General features: G+C 35.5%; 1 protein-coding gene across 1 annotated transcript; it reads left to right on the top strand.

Annotated features, from left to right (window-relative positions):
* On the top strand, positions 1-25972 carry LOC128991828 (protein obstructor-E-like). The gene is made up of 5 exons (XM_054415034.1): positions 1-106; positions 16926-17222; positions 18256-18456; positions 24293-24488; positions 25342-25972. Exons 1-5 carry the CDS (start codon positions 52-54, stop codon positions 25496-25498), a joined length of 906 nt encoding a protein of 301 aa, XP_054271009.1. The 5' UTR covers positions 1-51; the 3' UTR covers positions 25499-25972.
* Positions 25973-25988: the final 16 nt, after the last annotated feature.

Consider the following 25988-nt stretch of genomic DNA (forward strand, 5'->3'; position numbering starts at 1 on the left):
TATAAAGCAACTCCAAGGTCGTGCGGACCAGTCCCTAGTCAGTACCGTTACATGATGGCAGCCTCTACAGCTGTGCTGCTCCTAGCCCTGGTCCTCCTGACTGTCGGTGAGTGATATTGTGATAAGAGTGATATAGATAAAAAATAATGTGTAGTAAATGTACTAGAGGTAATTTGTTAAAGAAGTTATTCTGAGAAAGGTCAGGCTTAAGGTTTTTGGACATTGAGGACGACCTAGAAGACTTAAGGTGTAGGAGAAGTTAAGTTGATAAAAGTTTATGAAAAGAATATTCTTCAAGAGCTTTTGTGATTACTTGTAAGCTACTAGGTAGTAGATGAAAAACTGTTCCTGGCAATTATACTCAATTTAAGATCAGCTAGTCTTCATTATATCCAAAGTCATATAGTATCCAGGAAAACTTTAGCGAGTACTATACATTTTAGTTAGTGCTATCCTAGGAATCAAAAGGTTGTCTAAGTTCCTAAGAGATACTAAGAAAAGTCCGTATGTTTTTTATGCTTCGCAACTGGGGTCAATCAACCCCAAGGCTGGGGGTCTGGGGTGCAACTGGGGGTGATGATGGGCAAGGGAATCAAAACAGCTTATACTAGTATGTAAAAATTCTGCAAGGTATATAACTCCATTTTATTCCCGTATGGAACTTAAATAAGGAAAATTAACTGTATTTATTTAATGATAAATTACCAATGGAAATCTCAGCCATAACAAAATTTCATAAGAAACATCAACATAAGGAACAGCCATCAGAGAGGTGATCTTTAAAAAGGAAATACATAAACATAGCAGTAAACATTGACATTGAGGGTAATAACATGATCAAGCCAATTAGTAAAAAAAAATAGCCTTTTAAAGTTGTATCAACAAAATTTAAACCAATTGTCTCAAATACAATCTTAAAAAAAACTAAAGGCCTATCCGTAGGTCTTTATCGTTTTATGTACTGTAAATCAGTTTATATTTAAGGTAAAATAGTGGAACCTTGATAAGAAGACCCTCGACAACAAGTCGCCCTTGATAACAAGTGTAATTTTCAAATCCCCTTAAAATTATTTCACCACTAATTGTTTTATCACATGTTATTACAAACCTCGATAAGAAGTCAACCTTGATAACAAGTCTTATTTAACAATTCCCATTAGAATTTTTCTATCAAGGTTTTACTGCATATTTCTTGTTTATACAGTGACATGTTTGTTTTAGAATCAACAATATTTGACAGTATTTATTATTCCTCATAGATTTTCTACATTATTTTCTTGTTTAGTTGTGAGTAGTACCTAGAAGTGTGAAAAAGATAGGATTGAAATATTACAAATACCATGTGAAAGTTCACGCCAAAATTTCTCCATATACCGTTCCATAATACGCTCCGTTGGACAATACAGTTATTATCAAGTTGAGTAAACAATGACACAACACTGTCCAATTATAGTTGAACCAACCTTACTTATACTTTCTCACAGTTTAAACTTCCACCCAGCCTTAGGCACAATGTTGGTAAACATCACCTATAGTCTCGTAAATTACCAATTAACTCGTAAAAAAATTGCCTTTTAAAGTTGTACCAACAAAATTTAAACCAATTGTCTCAAAGACAATCTAAAACAAGACTAAACGCTTATCCGTAGGTCCTTATCGTTTTCTGTACTGTAAATCAGTCTATCTACAAGGTAAAATACATATTTCTTGTTTGTACACAAATACAGTGACATGTTTGTTTTAGAATCAACAATATTTGACAGTATTTGTTATTTCCACATAGATTTTCTACATTATTTTTCTTTTTTAGCTGTGTAGTAAATAATAATGTAAAGATATGATTGAAATATTACAAACACCATGTGAAAGTTCACGCCACAATTTCTCCATATACCGTTCCATAATATGCTCCGTTGGACAATACAGTTATTATCAAGTTGAGTAAACAATGACACAACACTATCCAATTATAGTTGAATCAACCTTACTTATACTTTCTCACAGCTTAAAATTCCACCCAGCCTTAGGCACAATGTTGGTAAACATCACCTATAGTCTCCAGTTTTGGTTGGATATGAACCACGTTTCAACACTATCCAGTTACAGTAGAATCAACCTTACTTACACTTTTCCACACTAACAATTTCACTCATCTTAGGCACAATGTTAGTAAACATCACCTATAGTCTCCAGTTTGGTTTGATATGAACCACGTTTCAACACTATCCAATTATAGTTGAATCAAAATCACTTATACTTTCTCACACTTACAATTCTACCCAGCCTTAGGCACAATATTGGTAAACATCACCTATAATCTCCAGTTTGGTTGGATATGAACCACGTTTCACTATCCAATTATAGTTGAATCAACCTTACTTACACTTTTCCACACTTAAAATTCCACCCATCCTTAGGCACAATGTTGGTAAACATCCCCTAGAGTCTCCAGTTTAGTTGGATATGAACCATGTTTCAACACTATCCAGTTATAGTTGAATCAACCTTACTTACATTTTTCCACACTTATAATTCCACTCATCCTTAGGCTCAATGTTGGTAAATATCACCTACTAGCTGTAACCCGCGGGCTTTGCCCCGTTTAACTTCTTAATTTTCAAGATGATCTCGTTCGCATGGCTCAATCACGTCCTGGTTGAAGTTCGTTCGCTTCGCTCAATCACCTTTAGGTTGGAGCTCGTTCCCTACGCTCACTCACCTTTGGGTTGGAGCTCGATCGCTGCGCTCACTTGCCTTCAGGTTAGCTCGTTCGCTACGCTAACTCGCCTCCAGGTTGAAGTTCGTTCGCTACGCTCACTCACCTTTTGGTTGCAAATTAGCTGTTGTCATAAATAAAAATAAATAATAGTGCTGCACCCTGTTGGTAATCCTTGTAACTTTAATGCTATTGAACATCATAAAACAGAACCAACTTGTTTAATTGAAACAGCTGTTAAGATTCATCAATTCCATTTCTCATAAGGTTAACATGGAAAACTCAAGAGCCACTGGGGCGGAGCCCAGAGGTCGGAGGGTAAAATCCTTTCTTAGTGAGCGTCTACTACCCAAAAGGAAGATGCCTGCCAAGTTTTAGGTTCCTAGGTCGTATGGTTTTTGAGATTTCGTGATGAGTGAGTGAGTTAGTGAATGAATGAGTCAGTTGTATTTGAGCTTTATATAAATAGAATAGTCTCCAGTTTTGTTGGATATGAACCACGTTTAATTATAGTTGGATCAAAATTACTTACACCTTCTCACACTTAAAATTCCACCCAGCCTTAGGCTCAATGTTTGTAAATATCACCTATAGTCTCCAGTTTCGTTATGAACCACGTTTCTCAAGGGATACCACGCGAAAGCTTGACCTTCAAGAGGAATTCTTCTTCACTTTCACATGGACGAGTGGTCTTTCCCAACTGTTATCTCAACATCAACAATGACGGAAAACAAGCGGTCCCTTAAGCTAATTGGATCTATTTTAATAAGTGGATTAAACAATCAGCTAATTATCTTGTTAACATAATTTAAGTAGATGATTTTCTTTAAGTTTAAAAACCGCCAGTCTCTTAAAGCTAAGTAGTTTTTCAATGGATAAAAACTGAATTCAATGGCCATTGGTCTTTAAAAAAAACTGACTAAAGTAACAGCTGGTTTTTGTAATTAATACAACTACAAAGATAACCTCACTCAATTCTACACTCACCTAAGTATTATACAAGATCAACTCTTTATCTTGCAAATAATTCTGTTTGTAACTCTTTAAGTTTATAAACAACTCCAATTTCTCAATCCGAAGAAGCCTTGGTTTGTTTTCTGAAGTTTCGAAACTGAGCCCAATGGTCATTATTCATTTAAAAATAGTCCTGACTATTGAAACAGCTGTCCTTAGTCAGGAATAAGCTGCAAAAGCTAATCTACAGTAACTCCTCATTAATTTGGATAGGAATTAATTTAATCCGTACAACCACAACTGTTTGGCAGCAGTTACGCTAAACTAAGAATATAAAGAAGACCGTTTAGGTGCACTGTATAGAGTATTTAAGTATTTAACTGTTTTAGTTTTTAATTCATGATAGAATTTGTAATATTTTAGGTTATGAGTGACTTAATGAGTACTTATGAGTACACTTAATGGGGTTACATTACCTTAAAACAATAACCAATCGGTCCAATAGTTTTTCTTCATAATAATTTTGTTTAAAGCAATCGGGCTTTCATTTTACTGTCGTACTTGATTGCCGATCAATTTGAATTGACGTGCATATACGGTTTAGGTCTGTTACTTTACATACTTATCACTCTCAGGGTCAAAGTTTGTAACAGGTAACACAGGAGGATATTGAACAAAGGAAATTCACAACTAAAGCGGAAAATAAGGAGGCAATGGTCAATAGTGACAACTGTTTTTACCAATATTAGTTGCATTGTATCACTAATTTGCGACCAAAGGTATTGCGAATCCATGATAAAGATGCAATCTTAGGTTGAGTAACCAACTCGTTGCAAGCTCGTTTTATAACATTAAAATTATTGATAGTCAAACATTGACATTTCTACCAATAAAATCTAAACGTCTCCCTCCGGTTTGTGAAATTCCCTGCAGATGATGGGGAAAATTAAGTGTTAATTAACACGCAAATGTTAAAGGTGAATACCAATTTTGTTCTAATCTGATGCCGCTAAAAGAGCGTTAAAATTAGCAGTTCAATAGGTATGAAACATCAGAATAGTTATGGCCTTTTTAGGATACCTTCCTTGATTTAAAATGACACACATCATGGGATTTATTCGAAAACAGTACCTCATATGAATAGGTTGCTCTATTCTTATGAGACCAGCCCAGAAAAACCTTCTTTGATTATCTCTACAAGCCTTTTTGATAAATTAACTCGCCTATGTACTAATATTGTACCAGGCAATGTCGCTCCCACGAAAATCTAAATATTTTCTTTAGATGATGCTGACTACCATAGGATGACGAAAGCGGCCGAGTTGTGAGCCAGAAGATCTTTTTTATTCACAAGAAACTTTCTAGGAATCTTAAAACACTGGTGTGCTGGTTTGGCACCCGTTAACATTATTTCTTCTCAAATTAGGCCTTCCTATACATTTGCTCGACTCTCTCTCAGGATGTTGAAGGCAGTTATGAGTCAGAAGAATTATTTCTCATCCCAACGAACTTTCTTGATAGCTTGTCATAATGACTTACCAATAATAATATTGTGTCAGTTGTTATGGCTCCCGCTATAATGTGCAGTATTTCCCTCGGATTTGCTCAACCTCGCTGTGCAATAGAGAAGGTACCCAGTTGAGAGACAAAAGAATCACACTTGCTCATTCCAATGGACTTTTATTGACAACTTACTGATCCGATGTACAAATATTGTACCAGAGCTCCCAACAAAGTCTAGATATTTCTCTCAGATTTATTCAAACACCAGCACCTGTGCTGTTGACGAATCCTGATTACGAACCCGGTCTAGTTGTGATCCAGAAGAGTTAGGTTTGTCCACTTAAACCTCCATACTTTCATATTGACGTACTAAAAGTACATTAGTTAATATCCCTCTCTCCAAATTCTATCTACAAATAGTTCTTTCCCCCGGTTCAACCCCCACTCAGGACTGAAAAATCTGTTGTGAGCCAGAAGAACTGTAGTTGTTTATTCTTAAGAACTTTCTTAGCTATACCGTTTTAGTCATGTTGTACAAAATAATATCGCTCCCGCCAAAAATCTAGATCATTCCCGCGGATTTCCTGGAACTTCTGCTAAAGCGGTCCAGTAGTAGGTCAGAAGAATTTATGTTCTTTCCCATGAACTTTCTTTGTAGCTTACCATTCTGTGCTAATATTTTATCAGTTGCTCCCGCCGAATTCTAGAACTTCCCGCGGATTTGCTCAAACCCCCGATGGGGAAAGCGGTCCAGCCAGCGGTGTAGGCGGTAGGAGGCAGTTTGCAACAAGAACTGAGCTATTATTGAGATAAGCGACCGAAGCCGTCAGATCACTTCCCGAGAACGATTGTTGTGTGTGCAACACTGTCTGTCTGTCTGTCTGTTAGGTAATTGTTGCCTCAGCTGTCATCTAACCTCCTTTCTGATCCTCACAAAACTTCTTCACGGTTCCCGTCCACGTATCTGCGTTGATTAGAAATGCAATTGAATTGTGCAATGAGGGAACCAGGTGAAATAATTTGGGCTGGTTGTGTTTACTGATACGGTTTTCTTTTCACTATATGGGAAATTTGTTGCAATTCTTTTAGGATTACGTTCATAAGTTGCCAACACTCATGAACCTTATCTGAAGAGGAAATGTGGGCTAAAGTTTTGACTATCCAATAGTCAATGGCTAAAGCTACATGGATTTTAACTTGGTTATTGTTTAGCCAGTTGCTTCCATTGATGGTCTTATTTTGAACTATCAATGACTTCTTACTCCAGTTCTGAATCTCTCTATGTCAACAATTCTTTGCGATGCAAGCATTTAGCATTTCCACAAGTGACCTTTTCAATTTCTAAACACATTAGGTAATATAGGCTACAATAATACAACCTTCTGTGTACTTATGCCCTTTTATAGGTTCATATGTAATCCAACCATTACACAAACCAGGAAGAGAAGAATGATTTGCGTAGACCAAGTACAATATGAGTCGCAAGTCATATTTCACATACGTCAAGCAAACAAACACTAGAGAGTACTCATAGATGAAAAGCACAGGACACAAAACACAGCATAACACATATTGCCGTTATGATTTCACGAGACTATATATACTATGTTAGGTTCTTTGTGTTATTTTTACTTACCATTTTCGAAACCTATTTGGGAGTATGCAAATCCCGAAAATTAAAGTTGATACATATGGTGTGACATGATGGTTAGTCATGTGACTTTAGTGGGTAAAACTATCATAAGTAAACGGTCACCCATAGGAACGTTGCCAGGTGGAAAAGCTCATATCTACTTTTTAAATTAAGCAGTTCCGTAGACCATGTCGTCTATGACAGTGCTAATTACTTATCATGCTCATAACTTTCAGTCATTACTTAAAGACTATTGGGTGAGAGTTTTAAGATGAATATGATTACAAGATGGGAGTGGTAAGGGGTTGAGATAACTTGTGGAGATTTGTTATTGACTACTCTAACAATGACCATTTCCTGTCTCTGAGCTAGAGATACAACTAGAGGTAGCGCTGAATGAGATAGTTGAGATTTTGGCCACCATGTGCATTAGGAGTAAAGTACGTTGCACTTAGTACATTGAAACTAGGAGAATAGGGGATTGTAATAAAGTTATGAACCGATAAGCTGGTGGACCCCCCTATTTGAAACCAACATAAACAGTGAGTCAATTTTAACAGTGTCCGTGTAAGTGTACATGCAGGGACATTTCTAGTTAAGAGTTAATTGTGGGGGTGATAATGCTCATGATCATCATGATGAAAATTGTGTAACAACTTTTTGAAACTATCAATGTGGAGCTGACTTATCCCTGAATCAAAACAGCAAAGTTGTAATTGCGATGCAAGTTCTACAACTTCTTCGTTATACAGCTGTATGCAAAGTTTAGTACTGTAATGCTAGGACAATAACAAATTGAGAATGATTAGTTTGTAATTCTATTTAACTACCTGACAAAAGTCTTGGCCTCACCTATCCATCACATATGGATAGGTGAGTGTTCTAAAGGTATAAATAACCAAAAGTGATGGTAGAGTTTATAGCTTTTTATGCTTAAAACCACATTTTCTCAGTAAAATTCCGAAGATTACGAACGTAGGGACCCGAAAGGTCATCTTGGCTAGGTGAGACAGAAATAGTCTCTGTGGGTGGTTGTCGTTTGTAATTATGGCAAAGTCACAACTACCGTATTTATTTGCTCTCATCCTTTTCATTCAGTTCATAAATTCTCTTGATCCATTTTATATTTTAAAGGTTATTCAGTAGCTTTTTGATGATTCGAGTTTGGACCCAGATGTTCCTTATCATTAGGCTTTAGAATAAATGATCTTGGCTAATGAAACAGCTGATCTTAGTCAGTAACAAAGCTACACAGATAATCTCACACCATTATACACTCATTCTTCACTCATATTTTGATTTAGATACGCACCTAGGTGACGTTTGATTGAATAAGTTACGTAAGTTACATCTGCATATAACAACAATTTCTTCGTTAGTTGATTGAGGTTGGATATTAACCTGAAACTCCTAAAAGCCGGAGGATTCTAAAATGTCCTGAAAATCTATTATGAAAATAGACACCCCTTTCCAAAGTCAAGGTTTTAGCCATTAATAAAATGAAAATTAAAATAATTGAGCTGAATGTGCTACTGTAAATTTATAATTGTTAAATAACCTAAAATTAAACGGTAACATAATAAGAACTAAATCGTATTTACTCCAGTTGTCAAGTTATTACAAATTTAGAGAAGAAGAAAATTTGACATTATCACACTGTATGAGTTGTTCGTTCAACTAAGTTAATTTTCAAATAAAAAAGCTACTGCTGATAAATGGGTGTAAAAATTTCCAACAATACATAAACAAAAACTTGAGACCGCTGATTATAATTGCATTTGAACGACCGTTATGTCTCGTCCTGGACATTATATTGCGACCTCTATATCCTTCCTCTGTGTCCAGGGACGGTGGTCATGTGTAAGGTTAGGATAAGGAACATTGCCTCAAGGTGGTCTGGTCATACTGTTCCGGACAACATTGTCTTTGGACACCGAACTGAAGTAGACATCTCATCTGTCTGTTGCAAGTTTGTAAAGAGAACATAGTTTGATTAGCTTTTTCGAAAGCAGTAGAATTCAAACAGTAGTTAATGTTTAAGCTATGTTTTGTTACTCTGATACTATGCTAGTTGATATGCAAGAGGCTGAAGCTCAATGAGTAACTTAAAATGGCTTACAATACCTGCATATAGTAATTCTTTGTTGCTGTAGTGGCAACTAGTTTCGGTTCTATCTGAACCATCTTGAGCCCTACAAGGTGTCAGGTAAATTACTTAATTTGAAGGTCGTCAACATATTTTACACACTTGGGATACGAGACACAGAAACATTAAACGACATACTTTTACAAAATAACAAAACAAACGAAAGGACATTGGCAAAATCAAACTTGGAAAAATAGTTTGATAACGATGCAATTTTTATCGATTGGGACTATTTTCTTCTGCAAAATCAGCAAGTGTGTACACAAATTAGCTGTTTACGTTTTTTACCGTAATAATATTTGCTGCACAGTGTATTTGAAGCTATCACCGTGATTGAATTATTTATATTGCAGTATTCTAATAACGATATTCAATTATATCATTTTTAACCCTTTCTGTTTCAGGTGGCAAAACATTAACCCTTTCTTGATCACTTTGTTGGTTTTTGATATATTTTATATAAATGTGATCAAACCCCCACAAACCTTACACACACGCAGACCAGAGCAGACACACACACACGGCGCCGGGTTGGCTCGAGTTCCAAGCTAAGTTTAGAACCGTGGCATGTTCCATACAGAGACCAACTATTGCCATCCCTTCAAAATTTCGAGATTTATATACTTCATCAGGTTCAATTGCTGTTATTATAGAACAGCCTCAGGAATACGGTGCTAGTTAAAATGTTTTCATTAGCCTAAGTAATGTGTGTTTCGATTTTAAAGTTTTACCGTGAATTTTGGACACGTTTGTTATTTTCCTAAACAAACGTAACCCACTGGAACTGAAATATGTAAATAGGGTACGGAATATTCAAAGGTTTGGTCTCAGGATCGAGTTAAAAGTTTGAAATTTATAATTACTAAACGGATAGGGTGAGATTTAGGATACTATAAGTTTGGGATACTGTAGGCTAGGCTTAGGAAACTGTAGGCTTAGGATAAGGTAGGCTTACGAAAAGGTAGGCTTAGGATAAGGTAGGTTTAGGATATGGTAAGCTAAGGATATGATAGGTTTAGGATACGGTAGGCTTAGGATATGGTAGGTTTAGGATACGGTAGGCTTAGGATATTGCAGGTTTAGGATACGGCAGGATTAGGATATGGTAGGTTTAGTATAAGACAAGTTTAGGAGCCTATAGGCTTAGGATAAGGATGGATTAGGAAACTTTAGGTTTAGAATAAAATAGGCTTAGGAAAGGGTTGGCTTAGGATTCGGTAGGCTTAGGAAAAGGTTGACTTAGTATAAGGCAGGCGTAGGAAACGGTAGGTTTAGGATAAGGTAGGATTAGAAAATGGTAGGCTTAGGATACGATAGACTTGGGATGGATGCAAGCAACTAGCATATTTTTCTTTCGACTCCCTGGTAGATGACTCAGCTCTCACAAAGGCCGCCACAAAGACTTTCTCAAAGCCCGAAGAAGAATCTTCTTCTTCCGAGATTTCTATGAACTTTACCTTCACCTACGCCTCCGCAAAGGTCTCCTTGCTCTTCCAGTAACAGCCCACGTGGGTTTTACCAACAGCAAAAGTCATGAATAGTTTATAAGTTAAACAATGTTTCTCTTGATGTTTTTGGCTCAATTCCAAATGGAAAGGCATTTAAAGTGGTCAAGTTTTATGTAGCTGTCTTCTTTAGCTTTGAAAAATCAATATGAGAGCTGGAGAAATATTTTTTACTTAGTAGGGGTTGGTGTTAGTTCGTTTAAAGTTTGATGAAGTTTTATACTTTGGACATTGTAAATCTAATAAGCAGGTTATTTCTTAATTTGACTTGAAGAATGAAATGTTTGTTGTGATTTGCCTTTAACAACAAGGCACAGATGTTGTTGTATAGCCAATCAATAACTACACACAATATATTTGTCTGAATCCATCTAATCAGTATTCATTGTTTAAATTTAGACAATTTTTAAGTTCGACTTTGAGGGTGTTTGGTGAGTGTTAGTGTTGTGTTTTATTAGACTTCAAAAAACCATGCTAACTAAAATTCATAGGAGTGAAACCTTAATCAAAGCAACGACCAAGTTTAATCAGGGGTTTTGTCGAAAAATCAAACTCAACTAATTATTTAATTTATGTGTTATTTTATTCATGTAAAAAAAGAGATTTTATGTGTGGTTAAAAGAGATTTCCGCTTCCGAAAATCCTTAAAAATATATAATTAACATAATTTTAATTGTTTGAGGAAATCTATCAAAATAGACTAGCATAACAAGGCAGAGTCACATCTGGTGACCATCCCAATTCTAGGAAGCTGGAGCAAGATTCGTGACCTTGGGAAGGTCAGCCCTAGTTATCCTTGCATTGGTGTGTAATCAAAACTGGATTTAGAGGGCAAACGTGAATTACCTCAAGTAAACGTTCTATTTGGCATTTACTTTACCATTTCTTTTGGAAATTCTAAATATGTATTAATTTCAAAACTCCTTTCAAACCCTCATAACCAACCCTCCACCCTCAAATTCCTTTAAATCCATTAACTTTTATTTATTTATGTTTTGCTCTAGAAAGCTGGTTAGGTTAGGAAACTACATATTTAAAATATTTAGTTTGTTTCACAAGATGGAGATATTTTGCCTCAGGCTTTACCAGTTAGGTGGTATGAATTTGTTGTTTCGTAATAATAAAACTACAACACCTTGAAACTCGTTTACTTTTATCTCATACCCTTAATTATGTTTATTTTTTTGTTTATTGGGTACTTTATTGGGTTTTATTTGATTTATTCTTTAGAAAAATGTTAATTTATTTTCGTTCTAAATGTTGTTAAAGACTCATTAATTTTAAATGGCAAAAATTGTGCCAACCAAGCAGATGGTTGTTATCAACCATTGTTTCAAATTGTTATGTTTTTGGATGTACATATTACCGATAATACCATATCGTTGAATGAATCACTTATTCATTTCATTGAATTGTTTTTTCTTAACCTCAGAATCGTGAGGGTTTTTTGTAATGTTTTTGGTCACTTGATTGCCATTTGCTACTATGTAGCTACTATTAACTTTAAAAAAATGTTTACCTTTTTGCTCCTTTATAATATAAACATTTTTCAAACATTTTATTTGGAAAACCTCTCTCTCTCTCTCTCTCTCTCTCTCGTAGATTCTCCCCCTCTCCTCCCATTTGTCCATCTCTCTCAAGTGGACTATTTCTGTTGGTCTGCTTATTTGCTGGATTGCGTCTCGGAATATACATCCGGACTGGCCTACCTTAGTTACGTAAAGTTTTATATCCATAGGCTGCATTGCAAATGGAGATAGATTAACGATTAACCAATAACCAAGGTGAATTACTATGAAATTCAGCTTGAAACGAGATTTCATTGCCTGGGTAATTTAAATTAGTTCCTTTGGTACTAGCTGCTGTACCTGTGCTTTGCAAAGGCAATAAAAATCAGTTTCATAATCATTGAAATAGATTTAGAATAAATAATCCATCAAAAGTTTTGTGATCAACGCTAAGTTGAACTGAATAACGTCAAATCCAACAAATACGATGAATTATGAATACTCTGTTGATTAATAAAATTACACTGACAGCAAAACTTAATAAGTGGCTCAAGATTAAAGTTTTCTAAACGTATTTGAACCCACAAAATAAACACATAATATTTATTTATTGTTTTTATATTCAGTAAAATACTACTGCAGACAGTACAAAGAATTTCCTTAATTGCAATATATTTCAAACAACAGTTCATCCACAAGGTTATAAATGCATATAAATGCATTCTTATTCCCTCGTTGAAAATTGGCAAATCGTCGGTGAAGGAAGCATTCGCCATTTTGGCAGCCTAGTTTGTTTAGTTGGAGCAATTACAGCACGGCGGAATTGGCAAGCTATAAGAAATCCCCAGATTAGCCATTTCCTACATTTAATACGTTAGGTAAGACGACGTTAACGACAGCTACGTTAACTAACGACAACGTCAACGACGGTAGCGGAGAACGTAGTGTTGTGCAAGATCCGGTTCCGTTTGCAAATATTTAACAATTAAATAATGAGTTTGAGATAGAAAAATTAACTTTTATCTCGAAAGTATAAGCTTTGAATCATTAACCTTACAGACAATCTAAAGTCAATATAAAAATTTTGTAATCAATTAAAATTGTTTAAATAAATGATTTTGAAAGTTACTTCCTAAAAAAATTATCAAACAACGAAAAATGCTCTCCTGCTTCCAATTTTGTTTGAAAATAATAATAACATGAATGGTTGGCTCATTAGCTTACGGTTGTATATGGTTTTGTTTAAGTGCATCTAAACTCCATTGACAGATACTTCCTTTCTAAAAATACCATTTCATTTCGTCATACCGTGTAGTTTTTCCCAAACGACAAGTAATAAGTAGTAATTAAGAAAATGCGCTCAACATACTAAAACAGATCAACACACTAAACATATCCATAACTTATCAATAAGTAAGAAGAAGTTAATCAATTATCAATCAATGAGATGGGGACCGGGGACGCCACATAGCTGCGTATTTTACCCAAATATGAGTGAAGGATGAGTGTAGAACGGTGTCAGATGTTCTATGTAGCTTTGTTACTGACTAATATCAGCTGTTTCATTAGCCAGGTTCATTTATTTAAAGCCCAATGATCAGTAACAGCTGGGTCCAGTTCGGAACCATGAAAAAGCCACTGGTACATAAATATATACGGGTGTGTGTTTTATCAATGATAATATTCAACCATCTACCTATAGACACGATTGTTACAATGGCATCCAACAGTAATGGTGCCGCCAATCGTTTGGCCAATCTATTGGCCATTTGTTTGGCCCTATTGGCCTCATTGGCCGTAAACTGAGGTGCCAACAACGATTAACTAAACATCTAACATCACAATGTTTAACCTTTGCCCAGCGAGACTAGATTGTACTTCGGATAACCTCTGAGGGTTATTTATAGGTGTGGTTAGAGTACTAGTCTTAGTTGATTGTTTTGACATTTTTTTTGTCCTAAGGATGCTAGGCACGAACCAGGGATTGTTTTTCACATTATTTCAGGCTAGACCTAGGGGTTGCGGCATTATAACTTAGATAAAATCCATTGGTGACTCAGCGGGGATCGAACCCGGGACCTCAGGGACTGAAGTCCCGCGCTCTAACCACTACGCCAGCTCGCTCCCCATATTTTACTTAGTCTTAGTTGATTGTTTTGACATGATTATCACCCCTATAATAAACGGTATCGGCAATCTGACACATACTTTCTCCAGTTTGCTTCTCAACAACCCTTAGGAGTATTACTGATATTTTATGTAAAAATCACAAATGTTTTAATAACTTTTGAATTTTTACTTTTTACCTCAATAGGGGCTTTACAATTTTGTTTAGATTTTCAATGACTATAAAATACTAAATTTTAATCAAACTTAACCGCGTTTTGGGAAATCTTTCCATTTTTATGGGGTTTCTTGGGGAAACCACCATTTAAAAAACAAACGCCTAGAGATACCAAGGATCATTCCCCTCATACTGTCCGGTACATATAAAAGGTACAGTATCGAATTATTTTATTCTTGTCATTTACCCTTTTTAGAGTGTGTTAACGTTTCTTTTTTTATGTCATCATTGTTTGACAGAACCGTGTTTTCCTGCTCGACAAAACCCACGAAAAACTCTCAGGTAGCTTAAGTATTGGCCATCTAACATAAAAAGCAACCATCTATAATCATTGAATATATAACACTCTGTGTTATATAGTGTTATATATTCAACGCTATAATGCACGTGAATCACAGAACCTTCCCGTAGCGCCATCCGAGAGAGCCTCTGACGGGATTTATTTATTTATAGACCACTTGTTTGGTTCTGGGTCAGTTATACAAAGCCAAATCAGCTGGAGTCAAAATAAACATCACACCTTGCCGGAGTGCTCAATACTTACAGAGGAACTAATTTGTACCACAATGTATGTTGAGACCCTAATGTCATAGGATTAGACCTTGTGGGTTTCAAACAACATGACTTGTCTGAAGAACTGGGACCTTTTAGCAATCTAAATTTGTAATCTTGCATTGAGCGTTCTAGTTTTTATAAAGAATGTAAAAAGAGGTTAATGTATATCATAAAGTTCACCCACCACAGGTAAACCTCTAAGTACTTTCAATATTTCATTGGTCAATTAAGATTAAACCTGTCACAACTAATTCCTTAGTCACTTATTTTTTACGTAATTATGTATTTTTCCACATGATTGTAGTTGAATAGGATTTAGGATTGGACTGACTTCATCATTTTGTACAAAGATCAAAGATCTAGCTTATACCAATACCAAATACATTCTGCATTCTGCCACATCGACAAAATAACAAGCCAAACTTTGGTCAGTGACATAACTATTTTTGTTATGGCTTCATAGCGTCTTTGCAGCGAAATGGGTTTATCTTAACGGAGATTTAAAAGGTGTATGTTAAAAAAAGACAACGAAACGATTTTACTTAAGACCGCTCTTCAAAATATTCGATTAGATTTTCGAATTGCCGAATTCCTTCAAAAATCTAAACTTTCTGTACATTCACTACGTTGAACAAATGATATCTCGGTTCTAATAAAAGCCACGAATCATTTCTGGATCGTATAGGCAGTGGTGCCAACTTGAGTACTAACATTCCCTGAGCTCCACACTGACCACACCCAGACATAACATTGCTCCATTGCTGCCACCACCGTGGCGAAACAATCCCATTAAAGAAATATCACCCCTTTGTGATGGAACGATGGACGTGTCGTTTGAGTAAGTGCTTTGGACTTGGTGCAGTTGCCGATAAAAATTCCAACATGTTTTTTGTGATGAGTTTGATATTTTATGTTTAGTGGAAAGTATGTGATCCATTTGACAACCGTAGACATTCCAATCACATGTTAAAGTTGTAACCAGTTTCAAAATAAAATTCACGGATTTGGTTAGAACCATTGATAAATTCTATTTAGGCTCGTTGAAGTTGGTGCATGTGATGATAACATGATTCACCCTTATACGTAACTGGTGTAAAATCCTTTGACGTAGAGAATATTTTGCCAAGACTCGAGTAGGAAGTTTTGGCACGAATGGCACGCTTTCTGCGGGAACTGAGAAATCTGGCAACCTTACATCGGAGTAAGGCGAGTTGGAGAATATCTCAACGACATGAATGAGAAAGACTTCCATAAAATTATACCCTTTTACGAGGTACATTAAAACTACTACAAAGCCAAATTATAAGTTTTAGAAGCGAAACAATGGAACAATCTTTATCATATTTTGTTGTAGTTTAGTGGGAGAGCTGTTACAGCCAAGAATTTACATGTGTTCTACCTTACAGAATCGTTCTTCGTACAGTAATTCCCGTACTTTTTATGTATGTCATTTTTTTAAAGCATCAATCATAACAGATTTTTACGTAAAAGAGCTACAACTGTTAAGAGTTTCTGTGTCCATCAATATTCCCATAAATTTCAATGCGATGCGATTCTTTCATCGTGTCCAGATTTTCACTCTTTTTTGCCAGTATTTTTAAACTTTTTTGTAGTTATTACAGCGAATGCGATTCGAATATATTTTTTTTCAAACTTGCAACAACATTAACATGGGGATGGTTGTCTTGTTTCTACAAAGGAACCATTCATTCTGTATGATTTGTATCTTGAAAGGTGGTGGTAGTCATAAAAGAATATTCTTTTGAAATACTCAAGATTTGATAACTGACTTCGAATTGTGTAAGTAAACTTCTCATCTTATTGTAAAATCCAAAGTATGTTTTCATGTTTAAATTTCAATACATAGTTTGAAGTAAGACTTTCCAGATGGTCCATTTAGATAGGAGTTCTACTTCAGTATCTAAATTCATAGTTCTCCTCTTATCCATTTGTTCATGGTCCTCAAATTCTGCTATGCGAGCATCATGATAAATCAAATATCGCTTAACTGTTTTACAATGGCTTCACTCAATTTCAATAAATTTCTTCACATTGTTTCAGACTCAGTGCTATGCCAAAGGCCAGGAAACAGAAAGCCCGGAGGCTCAAGAACCCCAGCAGCCCCGTCACCCAGAACCACACAAGCACCTCAAGACTCTGACGACCTCACTGACGAGTGCCCTGAACCCAACGGGTACTTCGCTGACGGCTACCAATGTGACAAATACTACGAGTGCATCGATGGAGCCATCACAGAGAAGCTGTGCCCTGACGGAATGGTCTTCAACGACTACAACATCCAAGTGGAGAAATGTGACTTGCCTTTCAACATTGACTGCAGCACTCGATCAGAGCTTCGTGAGTATGTTTTGTGACTTGGAAGGTAACATCTGTAGTTTTGAGTAAACAATGTGATAAGAACAGAATCAAATGTTGACTCTTGGTCCTCTGGTAACGCAGTCATGATGTGCATGACCAGCTAATAAGTAACAACAACATTTTAAAGGTAGAAATCCAAAAAGTGAAATTACGATATTTATTTTAAAGAACGATTTCTGGCTCATTTAATGCGACTGCTACAATTTCTTAAGGAATATAGGGATAAACTGCTGAAATATAAAAAAACCTAAAATTTGAAGGTTAAAGGATATGCAGTTTAGGAATAAACTAATAGGTTGTGTCAGTAATATTTTGCATGAACCTTGTATGTATTTTGTATGAACAGTTTTTGGCAGAAATAATTGATAAGAGACCTGTGTCCGTCAGGTGCCATAACTAGTCCATTTACTCTATAAGCCTAACATACCTCCATGTCTCTAGTTTACTAGCCACTGTTGTATGAATTCATTTATATGGTTTTGTACAAATAAATGCCTGTTTGTATACAAATTACAGAACAATTTCACTAATGTTTGGGGAATTCGAACTGACGCCCATGGAATTGAACGCAGGGACTTCAAAACTTTATCTTTCCTTTTTTGGATTTTATTCTGAAGACGAAGTAAAAAGAATACATTTTTATAGTGATTCAAAAATGATGGTAAAAGATGAACCTTTGTGTATTAAACTCTTGGGGCACACAATAGTGTAAATCACAGATGGCTAGGCAGGTGTCTGATCTGGGTAAAAGATCTCTGTCCCTCTGGCCCCCAGCAATCTTGCTAAAATTATTGGTAGCAGATTCAGCACGCTTAACTTAAGTTTGGTCCAGACACAGCGATTCCCAAGTCATTAGCATTACCCTGTTATTCCCTCGATCATTCCCGAATTTCCACCAATATCCCATTTCATCATAACCCTCAATCTTAGTACCCCCAATTTTCATAGTATATTTCTCTATCCCTCCAACCAGTAAGTCCAGAAAGAAGATGATTTTCTTTTGTAATTTCAGAAAAGCCAAAGCCCTCCACTCACTGTCCTCGCCAAAATGGTTACTTTGCCCACGAAGACGGCAGCATCTGCGACAAGTTCTACTTCTGCGTTGACGGCAAATACAACATGATCACTTGTCCTGATGGTCTAGTGTACAACGAGCGTACTGGGATTTGTACTTGGCCTGACGAAGCGAAGAAGGCCGGGTGCTCCAGCCAAGGTAGGTGGAGTAGTCGCTTGTAGACGCTTTGAGAAGTTCTTTTAAGAACATTTTGTAAATGATTAGAAGTACGAGATAATGACAATGCTTCTGCACAGTTATTGTTTGATATTTACGTAAAGACTTGTAGAATATTCCAATTAATTTTGAAGTGCAAAACTATAGCTAATGAGGGATAGAAGATTTGTTTGAGATTTTTTATTGTATCTTGAAAGTATGTTTGCTAAGATTTTGTTTGTTCTATACTAAAAGACTTACGAAAAATGTATTAGTGGTTTTATAATAGTAAAAATAAAAATATAATAACATATATAAGTCGCTTTGCTCAAATGCTTTGCTGTGGAGGGTTCACAAAGAAAAGAGAATTGTATGAATAAGTATACTTTTTGTTTAAATTAAACTATTGTATGAAAAGCAGAAATTGTATAAAAATAAATATTTAGGAAATCTTGTCATATTATGCTGACCAGGTTCAAACAATTAATTCAAGTACATATTTTACTGTAAATATAGTCTATGTAATAGTTGATGTCGATATAAATAATTGATTTATATAGAAAATATTAGTAACAGAGTTAAAAACTTAAATTATTTATTGAGGATTTACCTAAAGCTCCATCCAAAGCAGTTGAAAAGTGAAGTACATATAATATACAACACCTATGTTTGGTCGTTAGGCTTTTAATAAATGGTCGATAAAAATACAACAGCTCTTGGTCAGAAACAATGATAGGGTTGACTATTTATGATGTTTTGATAAACATATGTTAATCAACGTATGTTTCGCAGAATAAAGATGTAAATGTGCAACTTTTTCTCCCATCATGTAATGAAGATAGTAAGCTGTTACGACTTTTGACATTTTATCCATATTGTATTCTTGTTCAATTATATATTTCCCTCTAACGTAACCTAGAGTTAATGCAGATACCTAGAACCTAGGGTTATATAAGATATGAAACAGTTTTGTTATTTGACGCCAGTTAAATTTGTAGTAAAAAAAAAACAATAATTAGAATATATTCCTCAAATAAAATGGAAGTATTCCACAGTAAATACAGATACGATTAGTTTTGGGATCCGAAAAAAAATCCCAGGAGATTGGTATTTTTTTTACGAAAGCTGTTAAAAATATAATAATTAGTATATTGAACAAGAACAGTAGTATTATTATTCCTGTACCTACTTTTCTAACAATGCACCTACAAATCGCTTAAAACCATAACAAATTCGTATAAATATTGTACACATAAATGTGTGTCTAAGAGCTCTAGAACTTGAACCACAAAAGATTTTGTTGAAAACTTAAATTACGTTAAATATTCACTACGAAATTGAAAAAAAAAATACTCTACAATAACTCAGCCATACACTATGTTAAGTTGTTATGTTAAGTTATGTTAAGTTATGTTAAGTTATTGCTTTTATACGTGTAGCTTATACTTTATACTCTTACTTGACGCTTACGTTGCCTTGAACTAAGGGCGTGGCAGTCTGTCTGTCTGTCTGTAACGATATTGCTCCCACACCACCTCATGAGGTAGCGACACCTGCCTCGAATATTACAGCAATAAAGAACACGCAAATACAGTTTACCTACACAAACAATAACGACTTCTGCCTCAAATATTTACAAGAATAAAACACATGCGAATACAGCTTATTTATTTAGACTTATGATGATGACACTTACATCAAATATTTACAACAATAAAACTCACTCGAATTAGTTTACCTACACAAATATGGGTAACGGCTGCTACGAATACAGTATTCACAACAATAAAACACACGCGAATTAATTACACAAATATTTATGACACCTGCCTCAAATATTAGAACAATAAAACACACGCAAATACAGTTTACTTACACAAATATTTATGACACCTGCCTCGAATATTTACAACAATAAAACACGGGCGAATACAGTTTACTGACACAAATATTTATGACGCCTCCTCGAATATTTACAACAATAAAACCCACGTGAATACAGTTTACCGACACAAATATTTATGAAGCCTGCCTCGAATATTTACAACAATAAAACACGGGCGAATACAGTTTACTGGCACAAATATATTATGACACCTGCCTCGAATATTTACAACAATAAAACAATGCGAATACAGTTTACTTACACAAATATTGATAACGGCTGCCTCGAATACAGTATTTACAACAATTAAACACACACGAATAGTACTACACATGCGAAAACAGTAAAGTTTTCTTAATCAAATCTGCCTTTAATATTCGCTACTGTACCACACCAGGGACATAGATCTTTGTACGAATACTAGTGCTTGTTTTATACTTACAACTACTGCTAGTATGCTATATGCTTAGTAATAATTAAAAGATTTAAGCTGCGTAATTCATATAGCTTTTTGTAGACATTATGTCTTATAAATAACTGTATACATTTCTACGTTAGCTTTACAAGTATGTATAATATAATATTGTTGTATATTTCGAAATAGATTATTCTCAGTTGTTACTGATTTTATCGAAGAGGTTTAGTGACTAATTGAAATAAAATAAAATTCATATGAAATTAAATGTAAAGACACCAAACATTTATCAAAGAGACTGAAAATTTTAGATTCTTTGTCCGGAGACAAGAGCGACATTAATTCGAAATCTTAATAGAATTATGATTAATTGGTAACTCATTAAGAACTAAAATTAGCCTATAACAATTTGTTTACATGTTATACGACATTAGAGAGATTGTTTAGGGATGGCATTGAAACAGGAATTCTTTTGAACTTTGTATATCCTAGTAAAACATAAAAAGTCATACTGAAAATCTGTTTTTTATGGTTGCAAGGAACATCCACAAAATGGGACCAGTGAGTTCTGGAACATTCTGTATAAGATAGATTTTTATGATGGTAAAGTTATTTCATAGTCATGCTGAATGATAAGAGAAATGCTAGTTATTTTGCTAGCAAATAAGTGTAATTGATAATTATTGTTAGTTATATGTTAATTTTTAATTTACAGATAGCCTACGTTGTGTAGATATTGTACAGAGAAAATTATTATTTGTAATTTATATACGAAAACCTTATTCTCGCAGTTGTAAGAAAAACTACATTAGGAATGGTTCCAATTTAATTTCCGTTTTGTTAATTTTAATCTTCTTAAATTTTACAAAGTAATCCTTTAATTATCCAACAGTAAATGGTACAACTGTATTGTATTGTTTGAACTTCTTTATTACGCTCAAACATTAGATTTGGATCTATTACACAGAGTTACTCTGATGTCGAGAGTAAATAAAATCTATCCAGACGAAAACATACATACATTTTAATGGATAAATAACTATAACCTATAAAACACAACAAATATATTTAATTGTTAATCGTTAGCAAATCTTTGTTAGTTAAGTAATTAAGTTAGCTTTGACAATGTGCTTGTGGTTTGTTAGTGTTGTGCTTATTTGTGTTATCCACTAAGACTGTACAAACGCTTCACTCCGTAGTCGCAAATATAGTGAGAATGTTTAGTGAAGCGATCCCCGCTGTAAATAAACGCTGCGAATGTAAATAAAACACACCTTCACTAATACAAAATCGAGTTGACGTCTCCAGGTGCCGGAGAAAAAGGTGTGAACATGACCGAAAGCCAACCTAAAAACCAGACTTGGCAACTGACGACGAGAGGGAAGAGGTACACAGTTCACGAAAACCAGGAAAGCGAAGAAGATAGCAGAGATGAAGAGAACTTCCAGTTCAAGGATCAAGCGGAATTGGAGAAGATCACTGAAGAAGGCTATGGAAAAGACTATGAAGACGGACTCTGGGAAGATCCAAACGCAGCTCCAAGTACAGAAGCAGCTTCTGAAATCCCGGACGACTACGATTCAGCAGACTACGAAGACAAGAGGAGAGAAGAAGACTCTGGAAGTGCTGAATATCCTGAACGTAGTGCTGAGGCAAATTCTGCAGACTATGAAGATTCCGTGGAGAACTCTAGCGGTCAAAGAGGAAGATACAGCACAGGAAGTATCTTCGGTGAGAAAATGCTCCTGGATGAAGATGGGTTTCCAATCTTCGATCATTCGACTGAAGACGATGCTGATTTGAGAAGATGGAGCAAAAGAGATACTATTCTTTCCGAAGGACCTTTGTATGGAGGGTCAAAGGACTATGAGGGTTATTCTGAAAACGAAGCTATGAAAACTTCTGCACCTCAACCAGTTCTTACCACCACCAGTTTACCGTTGGCTTCTACAATAATAACTAGAAAAGCTGCCACGGCTTCTACATCTTCAGTTTTACCAAGAGCGTATTCTTCTACAACGAAAATGGCTCCGACAAATTCCACTTTAGCCAGTGGAAAGACAGGAAAGAGACCAACGTAGTCGACATTGTGTGAGGAAGGTAGGGATTGGAAACATTAGTTTTTATATATGCAAACCTATCCACGAAATCCTTGTTGTGTTTATCTCTGCTTAGTAATTTTTTTTGGAATAGTTAAGGTATGAGAAATGCAAAAAAATTGTACTTTTTCTCAAATTATTTTAATGCCGTAATTTTTTTTGAGGTAACATAAAAAACTTAAATCTTCATAGTCCAATGATTCGTGATTATAATTGATAAGATGAATAACTCCCTGCCCTGCTAAGGTTAGATCATTGGCTATTGGATACAGAAGAAGACATCCCATCTATATGGATCAACTGTCGCCATTTTTTTACTAAAGTATAATGTAGTTGTGTGAGCCATTCACAGATTGCGCTAGTGTCTAACTCTATTTTGTACCTTATTTTTCGTTACTGACATAGTTGCTGAGTTACAACAGTTGCTATAGCTCATAATAAGTCATTCCATCAGTTTGACTTTGTAAAAACCATCATGTAATAGGCAGAAATCTGTAATTTAGGTCAGCGCAATCTGTAGGTGGCTCACATCAACTAAGACAAATTGTATTAAAAACCTGGCTAAAATTTTAACATGGGGATGGAATGTCTAGGTTAGATGAACTGTAGAGTTTGGAGTTGACTTTGAGGGTTGGTGATAAAGTCGTGCCACGAGCTTATCATCATCGATCCACTTGTTATCAGTCGTGATAGATTGGCTTGTTAACAGCTGATTGCCAGGCTCATAAACAGCTGTCCGGATAACATCATATGCTACCTGGTATAAAATATAAGCTAAACGTTATTGCAAGGTAAATTCTGAATTAGAACCTGTATTTAGAGTCATAAATGAGTACCATATGAGTACCATATTTCACATAATGTTACAATAATTTAGATCCCTTAATAGATTTTACTGGATCACATAAGCGGAGCAATTGGTTTTCTTTCACTCTCAACGCACCTTTGGAGTGTCAATTTCAAAAACAGTTATAAAACATTCCAAATTCTTTGACTGGATTCATGAATAAAACTTGTTTACTCTGTTTGCAGTTGTACAATTGGAACCTTTACACCTTCACAATCCGTTATATTTGAAGACCCTCTAGAAATCTTTGGGACCTCAATTTCGAAATTATTGAAGTCTTCATGAAACTTTTCACCCAATCCCATATTGTCATTACCTTTCATTATTGAGATCCTATATGATATTTTCCCCTAAACAATTAATTCATTATGGACTTTCTAGAAATCTGGGGATTTTAAAACTCTTACAGAATTCCAGGTGATGTATCGTTACTTTAATAAGTTTGATAACCATTCAATTGAGATCCTAAGGTTGATCCTAATTGGAAGCCTTCCACTAAAGATATTTTTCCCTTCAATTCCCTCTATATATCTTTTGTGTTTCAATCTTTATATTGGTTATTCAAGTATTAATAACTTTTTTCTGTATTCCAGATGTGTTCAAGTTCTCCTGTCCCAACGTAACAGACGCAATGGGGCAGACCCATCCGAGGTACGCCGACCCAGAGGATTGCCAATTCTTCTACGTCTGCATCGATGGCAAGGTACCCAGACGGAACGGCTGCAAGAAGGGTCAAGTCTTCAATGACGTCACCAAGAACTGCGACTGGCCTAGAAACGTGCCTGAATGGTGGGTATTGCTGAAAATGTTGAAGACCAAAATTTCTTAGGGTCTTGCTAGACTAGCATTTTGCTCGAGAGTGATGTAGTCAGTCAGTCAGTTGTTTAAAATGTTGAGGCGTTTGTGCTTTTCCACTCAGTAGAAGGACTGTGAAACAGATGACGCAATTTTTTAGGTTCGTCACAATTTGCCAGAACAGTGCATTCTTATACTTTTTCGTCTCACCCCTTACTTTTCTTGACACTTTTGACGTATAACCACTTTAAGTCTTATGTGTACGTGCAAATGCCAAGTTAAAGAGGTTGCAAACTCTTAAGATATTGATAAGTTAATTGATTGAGATATTGATAAATAATTGATAAGTTTCCGTATGAAAAAATGGATTATGATATCGTCAAACAAGAGTACTCCGACCACAAATTGTCAGTGCCAAGTACTAGCTTTCCCTCAATTGGTCGGACAGCATGGCCTTTTCAGAAGTTTACCCACAGAGAAGAAAGATACAAATAAAACTTGCATATGCCATGCTTGACCATGAATTTTCATATCTGATAAACCTATTTTGTGCCGAAAATATACTTGTGACAAGCAAGGAAGAGCCCAAAAGGCGAGCGCTGTGCAGAAATTTCCATCGCATAGGGCATAGGACCTTCTTCCACCATGAGAATTATGGTACTTTAGGGTGAGAGGAGGGTATAGGACTTTTCTTTAGACACCAGCGACTAGTGCTAAAGACCCCATGAGTGTACCATTGAATGTTTCCTCTGTAACTTCTCTGTGGTTTCCCACATCTTGATATCATAAACATAACAAATATATGAGTACAGCTTTCGCAAACACTAAACTTTTCATATTTCCACAGCAAGGAGTGGTACAAGGGGATCCTCACCGACGCAGAACTAGAAGCTCTGGAGAACCCTAAGCCCAAGAACCGTACCCAGGCGTACCAGAACCAGGCTAGCAGTCGCAGGAAGGGGGCTACCCGACCACAGCCTCAGCACAGCGAAGACGAAGAATGACTCCGGCAGACCAGGGTCGACACACTCCTGTAGGGCTCTGCCCCTCTGGCATCGCTGGGCCAGAGAACTTGGACACTTCAGCCACCGCAATGTTGTTATGCTAAGTTAATCAAACATTGTTCCTAATAAATGTAAAATGTTCTTGAAATTGGATAATGTTGGAATTTGTTAAAATGTAAAGATGTATTGTTTTGTTAAAACTTTTGAGTAATAGCAGATTTGGATGGTATTTAAGTTTTATGAAATATCATTGTTTTAAAACAATAACCAATATTTATTATGAAAAAAAGTAAAAATAGATATACTACGTGTAATTAAATACTTTGTGAATTCTACTTAATTAATATTAAGGATAATTTAGAGGAAGGTGATAAGAACTTTCAGCTTCTACTGAGTCAAAATATGTGAGTTTTGGTTTAATCTTATGTAAAAACTTTTTGTAATGAATTATTCTTATAAAAACAATACTAATCGGAAAATATAAAATTAT

The sequence above is a fragment of the Macrosteles quadrilineatus genome, unplaced genomic scaffold (assembly GCF_028750875.1).
Source record: "Macrosteles quadrilineatus isolate MER2022 unplaced genomic scaffold, UCM_ALF_1.0 Scaffold_4__1_contigs__length_99947679, whole genome shotgun sequence".
NCBI lineage: Eukaryota > Metazoa > Arthropoda > Insecta > Hemiptera > Cicadellidae > Macrosteles > Macrosteles quadrilineatus.